This window comes from Sinocyclocheilus rhinocerous, unplaced genomic scaffold (assembly GCF_001515625.1).
Source record: "Sinocyclocheilus rhinocerous isolate Xijiao unplaced genomic scaffold, SAMN03320098_v1.1 scaffold3915, whole genome shotgun sequence".
Lineage (NCBI taxonomy): Eukaryota > Metazoa > Chordata > Actinopteri > Cypriniformes > Cyprinidae > Sinocyclocheilus > Sinocyclocheilus rhinocerous.
Genome location: NW_015641097.1, coordinates 32,707 through 49,651, shown reverse-complemented (window position 1 = coordinate 49,651; position 16,945 = coordinate 32,707). Strand labels below are relative to the sequence as shown.

Genomic DNA, 16,945 nt, shown 5'->3' with positions numbered 1-16,945 from the left:
TCCAAAGAAGTGTGTTTTTGGTTGTAAGGGAAAGATAACTTTGTTCAGCTTCCTAAAGAACCCAGCGTTATGTAAACAGTGGATACAGTTGTTTTTCCGGGGCAGCAATGGAGATTCACAAGCGGGTTTGTTGACGTTCGTTTTATAAACAAGGCCCAGTTCGACACTGTATTTGCACATCGTTTGATACTGAAAGATGGAGCGGTCCCAGCTATAAAAGATCCCGGTCATGACTCAGAACTGCAGATGGTAAGTGAAACGGCATCAAATGTCTGTTTTGTTGGCATACGGCACTCAAGTGCTCGTCACTCTTTAGCTCTGCCCACGGCGCGCCTCCAGGAGCTCGGCTTTTTTCGTTGGAAACTGTTGTCATCCGCCATTTTGTCTAAGAGTTGTATAATAAAGGTCCTGCGTCTTTGGGTCATTTTAAACTGTTTTATACAGAAGTAATTCAAAAGTATGGAAATAAAAATGTAGCTGGAGCATGTGTAAAAGTGGTAGGCTATACAGAGAGGACTCAGATAGGCTTTTGTCCTATTTTATATCGTAATGTTGAGACGTGTGTGCTGTGGATTAAATTATGTTAGCCTTTATTTACAAACGAACACATGTATAGGCCTCATGACAGCTGTTGCAACATTTGATATAATGTTAAAAGAATACACTGGCGCTCATCACTGAACACAGCAGAATATCATCATCATGGATCTCTTGCTATAATACAACACAATACTCCCACCTTGTGGGCTATTTCCTATGGAAGCTCGTTCCCACCACTAAATAAATAAATAATAAATAAATAAATAAATAAATAGAGACTTTTTATCTCACAATTCTGACTTCTCAGTATTAGGAGATATAGCTAAACACAATGCAACTCGCATAAAGTAAGAATTGTGAGTTATAAAGTTTATAACTTGCATTGTTTATATCTCGCAATGCTGAGAAAAAAAAGTCAGAATTGTAAGATTGAAAGCTTATTCCATGGCAGAAACAAGCTGCCATAAACCTAACTCCATACACAATGTAATGTAACCTACTAATAAATGTCATCAGTGCCCATTAAACTTTTATTAATTTGTAATCTTTTTAAAATCAGCCTTCACCTTTTTTGACTGCATCTGATTATGAAGCATTGTTCTTGTCCGTCATGTATTTATTTGTACTATTTTTCATGTTTTTGTTGTATAATTCCATTATTCTTCATTATGTCTAAATATATAATAAATAAATTAAGACGAGCAGTTTGCGGTTTTCTGCCTTTATTGAACATTACACTGCATTTGGTCTGTTTTGCAACATTCAATTAAAATCACAGCGCTATAAATACATGCACGCTGGAGACCTTTTACCACATATGGCTGCATCCAGATATTATTTAATAATCCCTGAAGCACTTCATCCAGTAGCTTTTCTCTCCATGACAACAAAAGCAGACCACTGTTGTTAGCAGTTAGCACTAAGCATTAGGCGGGAGGAGCTGAGTAAATTTAGTCTCATGTCACACAACAGCAGATTCGACTAGGAGCAGGTACAATTCAGATATCTTAAAATATAATTGTGACTAGTCGAAACTGAATTAGAGATATCTCTAATTACCTTTGCGTATATGTAACGCATCTATTGAAGATATCTATGACGTAATTACAGAGATCTTAAATGGAGTTTTGACTAGTCATAAAGTATTTAGAGATATCTCTAATCAGATTTCTTACTAGTGCAATTATAATTGCAGATATCTCTAATAATCATTCTGACTAGTCAAATTATAAATTATAAATTTGACTAGCCGAATTACAATTGTAACTATTTGAAATATATTTTATGGATAGTCAAACCAAAGTTTTAAATGCTACATCGGCTTGCCATACTAGTACAGCAAGGAGTATTTAATGCTAATACGGCTTGCCATACGCGTCCGGTTTTTTGTTAGAGCAAAGGAAATCCGCGTGCGGGCTTTAAAATAACGCCATACACGCTCCGAAGCCTCGGTACAGAACGTAACATACTATTCTGAGGTGAGATGTTCGCATAGCTTAATATATTTACACAATCATGACAAAAAAGCGACATTTATAGCGGTCATTTCTGTCTTGTTTTCATAGGATTCTGTGCTATTTGTGCGTCTTTTGACGTTTAAGGAACTGCAGCGGTGTTTTTTGGCTTGTTTAAAAGTTATTCTTACATGGTATTCAAGTCAAGTCACTGTATAAATGTGAAAGGAGTTACAAAGCTTAAAGGTTTGGATGCATTTTTAATGTTTTTCTTCTAAGCTCGTGAGAAATAATAGTAGGGGAGCGCGGGGCACAAACGCGGGGTTAGTTGTAACACACGTGGTATGAATATTTCCACACATGCTAGCATAACCAAATTTACAGTATTTATTAGTTACCATATCAACATGATATAGAAAAAAAGTGCACCAAAATTCAAAAATCTTTTGAAGATATCGCTGAACATTTATTTTACCATAGTAAAATTAAAATTCTGGCTTAAGTACATTTTTCATCTCAGTTTTTATTATTCATTTAAAATTAGACAAATCTGCTATTATTTTAATCTCCAATCTGTTATTTATCAGTTCAGATCGTTTTTTTAAGTCTTTGATAACTAGCAGAAGACAATAACCAGTTTTAAACTCTCTTTTTTACTTTGCGAAGATGGGGCACGTTGTTACACTGCGTTACAATGTGCTATTCTATGACATTAGCGATGTAATTCACACTATTTTCTTTAATTAATTTTAATGAGAAACAACGAGAAACAGGTGAATAAAGACTGACAGTCAATGTTTAATGTTTAGAAATTATTATTTCAAGACATGTAAAGCATTTTTGCTCGTTTATGTGGGCCGACCGAAGCATGGTTGCAATGTGTTCATTGTCAAACTCCAATATCTGATTATTTTTAATTCTTAAAAAACGCCATTATTTTATTTGAAAAAAATAATTTTATTAACAAAATATTTTAGATTGTTTTGTATGTTTTTTTCATTCGATCAGATAACATTTTAAGCTGTCATATGGTCATGTTACAATGTGCCCCACCTACGGGGCATGTTGTCACATTTCACTTCCATTTTTTGAGGGTAAATAAAGAAAAACGTATACACTGTAATTATGAAACAAAGCGACATATTTGTGCTAGACACGTGTGAAATTACTGTGGATAAAAAAATAAATACTCTGAACCCCATGTGGATTTACACAAACTGAGAAAGTCAAAAAGTGTTACTTTGTGCCCCGCTCTCCCCTACTATAGAGCAGTTTTATCATCATTTTCAGAATATATCATGTCTGACTCATATTATTTGATTATTGATTAAACGATAATTCTTACTTCATGTCAACAGCTCCCCTTTTCACCTCATAGAAGATATCTTGTAATAATGCTCATTTAATTGGTGCAAGCAAATGATCAACATTTTTGAGGTCTTAAAGATACACCTATCTTAACTTTTTTATGTGAAGAAAAATTTTTCCATATAAAACAGCAAATGAATAAATAATAACCAATGAACAAAAATACAGCTCAGTAAAAACGAAATGAAGTCTACTAAATGAAATGAAGTTTTACATTAAGATAGATGGATAGTTAAACATAACATATAATGTGTTACTCAATCATTTATTTTAGATTTTTGCAGATCTTCTCCTATTCAACACAGGAATTCACCAATGCTGGATTATTTTCATCATCTTAAAAGTGAAGATTAGAGAACAATGAGAACATGAATAATCCAGAACCTTGCAGAATAAATCGCAAATATACTGCAAAGCAAGGAGGTTGGTGTTTATTCTTGATTCTTTATTAATGTTGCTGAATCGCTCTCATGATTGTTGATGTCAAACACATTGGCTTTTTTAATCCGGTGTGATATTTACTTGGGCAGTGCGAGAAACGTATTTTATTGGACTGTCCTGCTTTTAATGCAGGTAGAAAACATTTTTATGAAGTAAGCTTACTTAAGGAATTCATATTTCTGATATTATATCACGGTTTACTTATGTCTTTCCCTTCACGTTTCTCTTATTTTTATGCTTTACTAATAATTAACTCTAACAAACGAACCAGTCAGACACACAATTATTTGTTATATTTAACAAATAATCTTTGAAACCCCTTTCCCAACAAACTATGTGTAAAGTTGTACGTAACTCCCAGGCAGGAAAGATTTACAACCACCAAAATAATGCAGAGCTTTGCTCTAAATTCACTTTTAATCAGGCCAAAAAAAGACACATAAAGATCATGACAAAAAGGGCTTCTCTTCATTTAATTTATAGACAAACCTGTCTGTGAGTGAACATGCATCTCTCCAGAACATTGTATGAATGTATATTTGGGGGAGCTGACTATCTTCAGAAAAGTTTAGATGGTATTTTCTTTTCATCTTGCCTCTGTAGGCTAATGCATGCAAAAGTAGTATTTCTACTACTTTGTTTACAGTGGTAACCAAGGAAACACTGTATGGCTGCTGTTCCATAAGTGCCACCTGCTGTCAGAGAGTGAATTTGCGTTCTCTTTCAGCCTGTCTGCTGTTTTTCCATCTTTTAAGTAGCATACATTTCACAAAGATAAAGACCATTCTGTTTTTGCTTCAGATTTTGAAATTTCATCAAATTTAAATCAGAAATTGCTCATGTATGTAGAATCTTTCTTTGGATCATGATTAAAATGCAGTGGCTGCCTCTAATTTAAAATGGCTACAGAGAGTTCGGCCTGTAATAGAGCAAAAAAAAAAAAGTTAATGTACTCATATTTTCATTCTATCTGATCTCTTTCTTTAAATAAATAAATAAATATTCACTACATCATCCTTGCTTACGTTTCATTTTAGACCTGATGGAAGAGAGTGAGGAGAGTGAAGAACTGAGTGAGGCAGAGGAGAAACAGCATCATGTCAAAACTAGTGAGAAATCTTTGAGTCGCTCACAGACTAAAAGTAATTTATTGCAAAGAAGGGCCAAAAAGTCTTTCACCTGCCATCAATGTGGGAAGAGTTACACAGTAAAAGGAAGCCTGACATTACACATGAGAATCCACACTGGAAAGAATCTGCACACATGTGATCAATGCGGGAAGAGTTTTCCGATAAAAGCCAACCTTAAGGATCACATGAGAATCCACACTGGAGAGAAGCCGTACTCATGTGATCAGTGCGGGAAGAGTTTCCCATACATACAGAGTCTTAATATTCACATGAGAGGTCATAGTGGAGAGAAGCCGTACACATGTGATCAATGTGGGAAGAGTTTCATACATAAAGGATCTCTTAATGAACACATGAAAATCCATACTGGAGTGAAACCACACACATGTGATCAATGTGGGACGAGTTTCAGACAAAAAGGATCTCTTAGGGAACACATGACAATCCATACTGGAGTGAAGCCGTTCACATGTGATCAGTGTGGAAAGAGTTTCAGAAAGTCATGCACCTTTAAAATACACCTGCGTCGTCATTCTGGAGAAAGACCATTCACCTGTGATCAGTGCGGTAAAACAAGAACTGAGTGAGGCAGAGGAGAAACAGCATCATGTCAAAACTAGTGAGAAATCTTTGAGTCGCTCACAGACTAAAAGTAATTTATTGCAAAGAAGGGCCAAAAAGTCTTTCACCTGCCATCAATGTGGGAAGAGTTACACAGTAAAAGGAAGCCTGACATTACACATGAGAATCCACACTGGAAAGAATCTGCACACATGTGATCAATGCGGGAAGAGTTTTCCGATAAAAGCCAACCTTAAGGATCACATGAGAATCCACACTGGAGAGAAGCCGTACTCATGTTCACATGTGCATTGATTGTGGGAAGACTTTTGTTAGAGATGCTGAACTGAAACTGCACCAGAGAATGCACAGTGAGGAAAAACCTTTCAAGTGTTCAAAATGTGACAAGAGATTCAAATGGTCAGATTATCTGAAATTACATGAGAGGATCCACACTGGAGAAAAACCTTACAAGTGTTCACACTGTGACAAGAGATTCAAATGGTCAGATTATGTGAAAAGACATGAGAGGATCCACACTGGACAAAAACCCTATCACTGCATTCCATGTGGGAAGAGTTTCACTCATTCATCTTCTTTACTCAGTCATACAAAAAAAAACAAATGTCTGTAATCATGAAATCATATCTGAATTTTTCTTTGGATCCAGCACATTTAATCGCGACACCATGTCCTCACCAAACATGACCCAATAAAACCAATCAATAAAATATCTTCTATATAAACAAACATCAACTGAAGCTGTTAGTTATAATAGTAAAGCGGAGTGGATTGTTATGCTCCATTACCTTCCCCTCTCCGACTTGTATAATTTTAATCCATGTTTAATCACCATTTGTTAATAAGTATTATCTTTTATGCAGTGATTAAAATAAATGTAGAATAGAGGGTTAGCATAGTTTAAGTTGTTTTTTGATTGTCTTGTTCCTACGAGAAATTATGTACAGTATGTATCATTCTTAGTTCATTTACTTTCTTTCATGAAGTAAAGTAAAGCATATTTTTGTACATGTAAATGTTAGTTTTCTTTGTTCATATCAGCACGATTCAGCAGAAAAAGAACAGTTGGAATAAAGACATAGCAGTTCAAATCCTTTCCTCTGTTAATTTTGTTAAATATGATATTTTTATAGATGTTTTGTTGTTGTGAACAATATTTCATATTTGTGTTAAAAATTACTGTTGATTTAGCCTCCCAGTAATGAAGTTATCACAAAGCATTCAAGGATGTTCAAAAGCATTTGCAAGGATGCTGATTTCTAGATGACTCTGAGATGGCGAACGTGGTTTGTGTAACATTAGCAACACACTATTAGCTGTTTGCTAAAGTAGTCACATTGTAGAGAGCGATACATAAATGCATTACCATTCTGATACATTAACTTGTAGACAAGATCATGCCTCCACGCCAGATAATTAAGACCCAGCCCCGGACACTAGATCCTGTCAGAAAATATCTGTTTTGTCTGGTAACAGAACAACTAGTCAGCAAAATTGCCTAATACCCAAAACCCATCAAAAGCAAGTCTTGTCTGGTACCTAAAATATCCAAAAGTAGTGTTTAACAGTCTTCTATCAGCCGAGAAGTTGACTGAGAAATCCAGTGAAGAGCAGAAGCAGGAGACGAAGTGATGATGGCAAAAAGGAGCAGAGTTTATTGAATAATCTTACTTGCGTATGTTTCAGTGCTCAGACTTCGTCTGACCAGCACAAATCCAACAAGTATTGTTATAACAAACTGATTCAAAACAACATAAACCTGGACTTTCCATAAATATTCCCTCATATCTCTTATTCATGAAGATAAACAGCCCTTGAAACACACAGTCTTAAGACTAAACAACAATGGAAAAATAATGTAAGAAACAATAATATGTGACCCTGCACCACAAAACCAGTCATAAATCGCACGGGAATATTTGTATTGCCAACAATACATTGCAGGGGCAAAATGATCATTTTTTCTTTTATGCAAAAAATCATTAGGATATTAAGTAAAGATCATGTTCCATGAAGATATTTCTTAAATGTCCTACTGTAAATATATCAAAACTTAATTTGATTATATAATATGCTAAGAACTTTAAAGGCGATTTTCTCAATATTTAGATTTTTTTGCACCCTCAGATTTCAGATTTTCAAATAGTTGTATCTCGGCCAAATATTGTCCTATAGTTTAATAAAAGCATTTCATTTTACATTGAACATAACCAGTCGAACACTATTCGTTTCCTCCCTGTTACTGGACACTTTTTCATTTAAAACTGACCGTAACTTATAAGAAATACACCTACAAATAGAGAATAAAAAAAATAGCATTGTCTTGTGCTTTGTGTTTTTTTGTTTGCTCAAAAAGACAATTTACCACTATATTTACAAAATAATATTCTCCAAAGTACGTTTTCAGAACAACTTCCAGTCTCAGTTTTAAACATGCATGAACCATGGTGCTCCCCATACTGGATTGCAGGTCAATATTTTCTTAAAGTGGTAAATTATGTTTTTTTGTGCAAAGCTCTTGCTTCACAAAATTTAGGTTAACCCCCTGGAGTCACATGGATTACTTTAATGATGTCTTTCCTACCTTTATTGACCTTGAATGTATAAATTGCATTGCTCCTAATGTAGGGTCAGAAAGTTCTCGGATTTCATTACAAATATCTTAATTTGTGTTCTGAAGATGAATGAAGAAGGTCTTGCAGGTTTGGAACAACATGAGGGTAATAACAACATAATTTTCATTTTTGGGTGAACTATTCCTTTAAGTATAATTTACCATTTCACTCTTTTTAATACTTTATTCAGTGTTTCAACTTTAAGTTGAATTATAACATTTTCAGACTCCACAGAAAACCACAATGAGGAGGAAGATGTTTAACAAAGACTAAGAAAATAGTACAATTTACATTTCTCCATTTCTCAATTTACAGCACAAAAAATTAGTCAATACTTAATTGAAATGTTTTAAACTTCACCCAAAAGTGAAAATTATCCCATAATTTACTTACCATCAATCCATTTTAGGTGTATGTGATTTTCTTCTTTCATGTGAATATAGTCTGAGTTATATTAACAAATATCCTGGCTCTTCCAAGATTTATAATTGTAGTAAAAATCATCTGTGTGACATCATTGGTTTGTTGACAATGTTTTATTTTGCTTAATTTGAAATAAATCTGTCTCAAAGATTTTTTTGTTGCACTTATTAATTGTGGTTACAATAAGATTTCTCTTGCTGCAGAGGTAGAGATGGATAGACAAAACCAAACCAAACGCATTCAAAAACAACCCAAAAATTCTGAAAGGTGTTGTAAAGCCTAGTCAACTAAAGAGTTAAATTAAGCCCTATTCGGACGGTAATTGTTTCTCAGGGGGACGCAAGTGATTTACAGGGGGTAGTTGGTGATTTTAATGCCGTCCGAATCCAAGACGTCAGTGTTTTTCTCACACCACCCCCGTAAAAAATCCCCGGCCGAATTACCTACTGTTTTTTGACAAACACCAAGGCCGTGCGGTAATTTAATTGCCGTTCGAATCCACATCTCTGAGTTTACGAGAAGAAATCGATTCAAAATTCAGCGTTTAAACCTTTTTTGAGCACTCCCGAACACCGTAAGTTAACCTTGTGTAATTTGCATACATATTTATTTCTGAAATGCTGGAAAGTATTTAAAAGAACAACACTTCATAACTGCTCCACCACAGCGTCTGGGAGCAGAAAGACAAGAAAAGCACGTAAACATTCGAATTGGGTCTTTATTATGGCCGCAGCAGTTATGCAATACAATTTTAAAATGTGTATTATTATAAAACAGGAGTTTTAAACAGGAGATTTAAATGATAAAATAATAAATAGGATATTATAAAATTTATATATTATAAAATATGATTGGAATAATAAAAATACATTTTACATAAGTATTTTTAAATACATTTTACACAATAATAAGAATTCATTTGTAAATATCATGTGACTGGCCACGTGAGCAGCGCGTTCCGGGGTTCGTAGGATCACAGAACTCGCTCCTCCACTGTGAATAAATCGCCATCCGAATCCATGAGTTTTATCACTGAGGTGATATGTACATTTATTTTTACAGACGTCCATATGAGAAACAATTACCGTCCGAATCGGGCTTTAGACATGTATTTAATGTATTTTTGGTAGACTTGAAAACAGCGCCCCCTGGTGTCTATGTCTCGTCTTACTGATTGTATCCAGATGTGATGCTATAACTACTGCAGCAACAGCAGCCACGCCCATCAGAGCAAAGATGACCAATCGGATCACAGATTCAAACAGAAGAAAAACAGAAGAACATGGAAACATTAGTGTGGACTTTAACTCTTTAATGCTTATGTACCTGAACATGTCTGACAAAGATAATTGGTGTCGTTTTTAAAAGGTTTAGCCCCTCATACAGTAACATTTATAAATTATAGAAATCAATATAAAAGGAAATTAATTAAAGGGATAGTTCACCCCAAAAAATGAAAATTTTATGTTTACCTGCTTACCCCCAAGGGCATCTAAGATGTAGGTGACTTTGTTTCTTCAGTAGAACAGAAACGAAGATTTTTAACTCAAACCGTTGCAGTCTGTCAGTCATATAATGGCAGTCAATGGGACTCATGGCTTTGAGAGTCAAAAAAACATATACAGACAAAACCAAATTAAACCCTGCGGCTCGTGACGATACATTGAGGTCTAAAGACACGAAACGATCGGTCTGTGCAAGAAACTGAACAGTATTTATATCGTTTTTTACCTCTGATACACCGCAATGTCCAGCTGTCCTGAACGCGTTCACAACCATAGATATGTTCACAACAGCCGGCGCGTGTGTTATACCCCTGAAAAAGGAGAGAGAATTAATCAGTCACACTCCACAATGCTTCTCCACTGCGAACTTTATGCATAATCTCTTTGATAACAGTTAACAATAAACAATTTTTCAAAACAGCAACATTGTCCTTTTCTTCATTGCACAGACATTCAATAATTGTGACATAAGCTATTAACAATGTACCCTCTTTAGCATTTTGTTTTTATAATCAATCATACCAATTAGTAATTAGACATTTAGGCATTTTATAAACATCTGGAAATCACTTCTTACTCTTTTTAACCAGATACAGATATAAACTAGCACAAACAATTCTAAACATGTAAATGCTCTCTTTTAGGAATTATTTTATCGGGAAGTGCATAGATGTCATAAACTCTCGTTGTTAATTAGTTTTTCACAGTTACATTTCTAAATATATTCATATTTTCCCAGCAAATCAAACAAATAGAATTAAATAAACAAAATTAAACATTATACAAGCATGCATACTAAATATGTAATGCTAATCGCTGAACATGTGGCCTCTCGCCATTCTGTGGGCCTCTTGCCATTAATACTCAAAATGGAGCTGAGAGCTTACACATCTCTGAACTAATTACACTTGTCAACATGTTAATTAGAATGCAATCGATTGCAGAACTTGTTGGACTAAACTAATTGATCACCAATTAACACAAAACTACTTAAATAACATATTTACACTTGATGAACCTTTTTAAATGGATTCAAATATAATTATACAGACATATATATTTCACTCTGTCACACACACCCCTACAAAAATAAATGTCGTCTCGACATTATCTTTCTTTAACACAAATTTTGTAGTGCCAGAGTTCAGCATTTTAACAGTCCCTGGATTGTCCTGAACTTAATACTTCACTTTCAAAGCAACAGTTTATGAAAAAGAACAGTCCATTAGTGCCTCAAAGTGCAAAAATGTAAAGAGGCATGAAACAAAAGTCCATATTTTCTTTGGATTTCAAGAGTCCAACAGCCTCTCAAGACTACAGTCCATAAGGCAAACAGTCCATAGCATTCTCAAAATTTCAAAGTTCAAAGACTGTTAAAGAAGATATTCCTCAGAAGAAAAAAAACAGTCCATGTTCTGTTTTTCAGCATTTAAAAGTTCAAGAAATGTCCAAAGCAATATTCCTAAAACAAAACAGTCCATCAGTTCTCTAGATGTCAGACTGTAATAATGCAAAGAAACTCAAGATGTCACTCAAGTTCCCAGTCTCAATGCAAATTTAAAAGTTCATGGCCCCTGATTAGTGGACTCATACACAAAAGGTAAATGATAACAGTATTGCTGAACAGGCGGCAACCAGGTCGACAGTCCATGAGCAGACACATAAGGCAAGTTCTGTTGCGGTGTCTGCAAAATTCCATTTAATTGTCCGACATTATAAGTAGGTATACCCAAAGTATCATAGGTAAGTACTCATGGTGGGCGTCTTTCTCTCCTAGGCAGCTGGTAAGTTTGCTCCTCTTGACCCTCTTGGTCACTTTCAGCAGATGGCGTGGAAGCAGGAAGGTGTTCATCAGCAGGTAAGTTGCTGTCTTGTTCTTGATCACTTTCCGCAGATGGCGTGGAAGCAGGAAGGTGTTCATCAGCAGGTAAGTTGATCTCTTGTTCTTGGTCACTCTCCATGGATGACAGTGAAGCAGGAACTTGTTCCAGGACCTCATTTGGATGCTCATCAGACTCTGTGGTAGGTAGTGGTTCAAGATTTTCAGATTCAATAGCATGGTTTGGTTGCAGTACTGGTGGTGATACATAATGGAAGTCTAATTCATCTTCACTCTCCTCATCAGATTCAACATGGCTGATTTGAGGCTTTTTCAACTCTCGTTTCTGTCTGCTTTTTGAAGGCGGAGCAGTTTCAAAAGGTAAGTGGTCGCAAGGCATTAATAAGTTGCGATGGAGGACTCTGGATCGTCCCTTTCCCTTTTCTGGCTTTACTTCATAAATTGGAAGCTCACCACTCATCTGTCGCACAACTACATTGATGCTGTCTTCCCAGAAATTGCGAATTTTTCCAGGGCCTCCCCGCAGTGTTAGGTTCTTTACAAGAACACGATCACCTGGCTGCAATGTGGTGCTCCTCACCTTTTTGTCAAAGTTCTTTTTGCTCCTGTCAGCAGATTTTTTAGGACACTGTCTTGCGATTTTATAGGCCTCTTCCATTCCATGTTTCCATTTCTCCACATACTCTTTCTGATTAGAGGTAGGAGCTTCTGAATTCAGTCCAAACAACACGTCGACAGGCAGTCTTGGAGACCTTCCATATAATAGGTGAAAAGGAGAAAACCCTGTGACTTCTGAGCGGGTACAATTATAAGCATACAACAACTTATTCAGAGAGTCTTTCCAGTTAGATTTTTGACTTTCTGTGAGCGTTCTTAGCATTTGTAACAGTGTCCTGTTAAAATGCTCGGCTTGGCCATTGCCTTGCGGGTGATATGGGGTCGTTCTGGAGCCCATGATGTCACAGTATTTTTGGAGCTGTTCAAAGAACTGATTCTCGAATTCTCCACCTTGATCATGATGGATGCAAGAAGGAAAACCTAATTTTAAGGCAAAATCATTGAAGATATGATCTGCAGCTGTTTTACCTGACTTGGATGTAGTGGCATATGCTTGGGCGAATCGGGTGAAATTATCTACTACCACAAGGATGTACTCAAAACCACCTTTGCAGCGGTCTAAATGGAGAAAGTCAATTGAAATGAATTCAAATGGCTGGGTCGAAACCATGTTTGTTAATGGGGCTCTTGTCTCGATCATGACAAGGCTTTTTCTGCTTTAGACATCTGCATGTTTTTGTGACATAATACTCAATGTCTGCCTGCATATGTGGCCAAAAGAAACGTTCACGGATGAGTGAGAGAGTACGATCTGTACCTTGATGGCCCATTTCATCGTGAAGCTCTCACAAGACTGTTCCTTTATATTTCTCTGGCAGGACCAATTGTGTGCGTGTGGAAGTGGTTTGGCAGAGGATACCATCCTGATTAATGGTAAGGGCCAAAGTATACTTTGTCCGTCCGCGTCCACGCACCAGGGGCGGTTCTGGGGGGGGGGCGAGTGAGGCCAGTGCCCCCGTGTCAACAAGCTTGGCCCCCGCTCTGGCCCCCCTAAATTTGGAATCGTATCACACAAAATAATATTGGGTGCAATGCGCAGTTTGTCCTGTGGGTGGCAGTAATGGAAAAAAGTAAAACATCACCAGCTGCTAGTGGCGCAGAGCCAGACATGTTTTTTACAGCGCTGCGCATTAAAATCAATCACACACCATTCTGTTGAGCTTATAAATGCAGCGGCCAATCAGAGGCGTTTAGATGAGTCATCGCCGAAACGCCAGTGTTTTGTACAGTGTGCGCGCTCGCTGACTGAATTCTGCTCTCTGGCGAATTTTCTCATCATAAACAACAAAGTGCAGTTGTGCGAACGAATAAGATATTCATTTCATAGTGTAAACCGCTTCAGTGATTTTGATGGGAGTTTATGAGAGTGCTTGAACTCTGACTAGACTGAAGTCAGTGATATTGTTTTTGATAATGTAAATGTTCTTTGCTCTCTTTCTGTACCATAAAAGTGTTATAATTTGTGACTTGCAATGTTTTTATTAAATTCACATTAAATACAAAGTCTAAAAATATTGTATGGCATGCTGGAGAAAATGCGGAAATGTATCGGCTGACCATTTTCACATCTTCTGGGACTGTAATATCATTCGTACTTACTGGCAGGATTTGAATAGAGAGATAAATGCAATAATGGGATTGAATCTTGAGTGTGACTTTAGAACAATGTACCTGGGACTGTCCTCTTCAAAAATAACAAAGAAGGAATAAATAAAACATAAGCCTATATCAGTTATACAGTGCTATTGTGGCTGCTGTGACATACATGACAAGCATGACACTACAATACAAAATCATTTGTCAGATACATGAAACATGATGAAACATTCATTTGAGTTTAAATTGTTATAGCTTACTTGTAGAGATTGCAGCGATAAATGACATGGTGAAAAATGACTGAATGATTAATACTGAAAGTAGGTTCTGATAATTTATTATGAAGTAGGCCATGCTTACCTTTTAGATAAATATAATTTAGGCATTCAAAAGCTTTGTTTCACCCTATTTTTTCCTCACACACGACTGAGAATGGATTGTTTGTCTGTCTACAACTAACAAGCTATTTGAAATCTAGACATCTCAACATACATTTCAAACTTGATTTGTTCTAGTCAGTTGATATACACAGGGGTCTGTTTCACACCATATGGCGTCATTAAGTCAAACCAGTGACTAAAACATTAGCTCATAGTGTTCACAAACTAGACTGAAATAATTACTGTAGCATTTCACTGCATCCTCAAACTTATAAAATCATCACAACGCTCATGAGATGGAATAAAAACATACCGACTCAGCGCGCAATCCTTACTGTTCTTTTTGTTTGTAATCTTGTATTGTTGATTTACTGTACTGTAAGCCGGAAATGGCATTTGGCGCGCTTTTGAAAATACCGCCTGGCGATGAAGTCACGGTACTGTAAAATATATATAGATCAGTGGGTGAGAGTCTTTTCTATATTGTTTTCATCAATTATAGCGCTATTTGGCGTCTTTTCTGGCATCTGCTGAAATATTCCTTGGCTATAGAAGTTGTTTGTTATGGTGGCCAAGAGCTCAATGCGCTGCAACTTCCGAAAACACATGCAAATAGAAAAAGCACCAGCAAATAAAAAAAACAAACATCTTCATCAGTTTGACAGCAGGTGCTGCAAATGCTCACAACTCAAACAAATAAATAATTTTATTTGCAACGCGTCTTTGTTTGGTTGTGTTGTGAGTATTTGCAGCGCGTGTGTTGTCAAATTGATGAAGTTGTTTTCTTAATTTGCAGGTGCTTTTTGTCTATTTGCAGTGCGTCTCTTTATTTGGTTGTGTTGTGAGGATTTGCAGCGCTAGTGTTGTCAAATTGATGAAGTCGTTTTCTTAATTTGCAGGTGTTGTTTTTTCTATTTGCAGAATAGTTTAATAGATGAGCTCTCTCGGCCACCGTAGGTTTGTCGTACAATAACTACAATTTGTGTAAAAATGGACAGATATTATTTTCCTATCCTCCTAACATACTGAAGAAAGGGTTAAAATCAAATCATGTCATTTCCTATGGTAATGCTAATTCTAATAAACTGTTAATTTAATAGTTTATAGTTTTAATGAGTTAATAAAATATATTTTTTGTTAAATTGTCAAAATTATCGAATTATATCGTTTTTTGATTGATTATATGTTAGAAAATTGTGTAACTAATTGAACGAAAATATCTAAAAGTTTTCACTACAAAAACACGGGATATGTCCATTAGCCTACATAGGACAGTTGGATGAAAATTAAACTTTTGTTATGCTGGTTTATAGTGGGTTTGCACTTACGTCATGGTTTGGTAAGTTACCCGTATGCGCGGCCATATTGGCCATACTCCGATGTAAACAACAGCATTGATTGCACGGTTAATGTACTACTTAATACGTTGTTCTGCAATTTATGGTGTCTAAAGTTTAAACCACATCTACGTCATCATTAAGTGAGTGAGTGAGTGACGTGACATGTGGCCAAGTATGGTGACCCATACACCCGGAGCAGTGGGCAGCCATTTTTTATGCTGCGGCTGCCGGGGAGCAGTTGGGGGTTCGGTGCCTTGCTCAAGGGCACCTCAGTCGTGGTATTGAAGGTGGGAGAGAGCGCTGTACATTCACTCCCCCCACCTACAATCCCTGCCGGTACGTGACTCGAACCCACAACCTTTGGGTTACGAGTCCGACTCTCTAACCATTAGGCAATGACTTCCCCGTGGTGACTTAACCGTCAAGAAGTTCAAGAACGCAAGTACACAGGACGCATGAAAGTTCCCGGATGTGTTCTTGATATCGAGGATGCATCGAGTGCAGACTTGAGAGAATCGAGCCGTTAGAACTCCCAGAAGACGGCGGCCGGTGTAATGAAGCCTGCAAGCTTTAAAGTCGGCATGAAGCGGAAGTAGCGATTGTCTTTTTTTCTCTACTGTGACGTCTATCCGAGTTAAACGGCATCTGAAATGAGAGGGCGGGACTAGATTTCGTCCTTCGGAAATTGATTGGATCGTTGGAAGTTGGGGCGTTGCTAGAGGCAGATCTGAATGCCAGTTGGCGGTTAGTTGTGGGCGCGAGAGAGAGACTGTCTGAATGACTGAGCGCGTTCTCCATCAGGTTAAGTCATATTCATAAAAAAAAAATAGTTTGCATGTCCTAAGAGTAATGTTGTGGTAATATCCTTGAAATTTTTTAAGGGTAGCGTACTCCCCCATGGCTTGCGTCAGCACTGGTCAATGCATTGATTTCTATAAAGTGAAGCATTAGCTTCAGTTTTTTCCCCGTTGTTTATCCCAGCGTTTACCCCTCACGTCACTAGCTCCGCCCTTGCGCCATAGCTCGTGACCGGAAGAGAAGATGAGTCGTTTTGAGGGGGAGGGGAGGTTAACGTTTTTGATTAAAGATTACAAGGACACATGAATTAAAAAA

General features: G+C 36.7%; 1 protein-coding gene and 1 long non-coding RNA gene across 2 annotated transcripts in view; one reads left to right on the top strand and one right to left on the bottom strand.

The window, feature by feature from the left end:
- LOC107754612 (uncharacterized) overlaps positions 1-2,748 on the bottom strand; it is a 10,286-nt gene extending 7,538 nt beyond the window's left edge. Inside the window, exon 1 of the long non-coding RNA XR_001641604.1 lies at positions 2,652-2,748. This is a non-coding gene — a long non-coding RNA (uncharacterized LOC107754612). The remainder of the gene's footprint in view (positions 1-2,651) is intronic.
- LOC107754615 (gastrula zinc finger protein XlCGF57.1-like) overlaps positions 1-5,520 on the top strand; it is a 26,146-nt gene extending 20,626 nt beyond the window's left edge. Inside the window, exons 4-5 of the mRNA XM_016571127.1 lie at positions 3,717-3,785; positions 4,841-5,520. Coding sequence (XP_016426613.1) covers positions 3,717-3,785; positions 4,841-5,520 — 749 coding nt within the window. The remainder of the gene's footprint in view (positions 1-3,716; positions 3,786-4,840) is intronic.
- Positions 5,521-16,945: the final 11,425 nt, after the last annotated feature.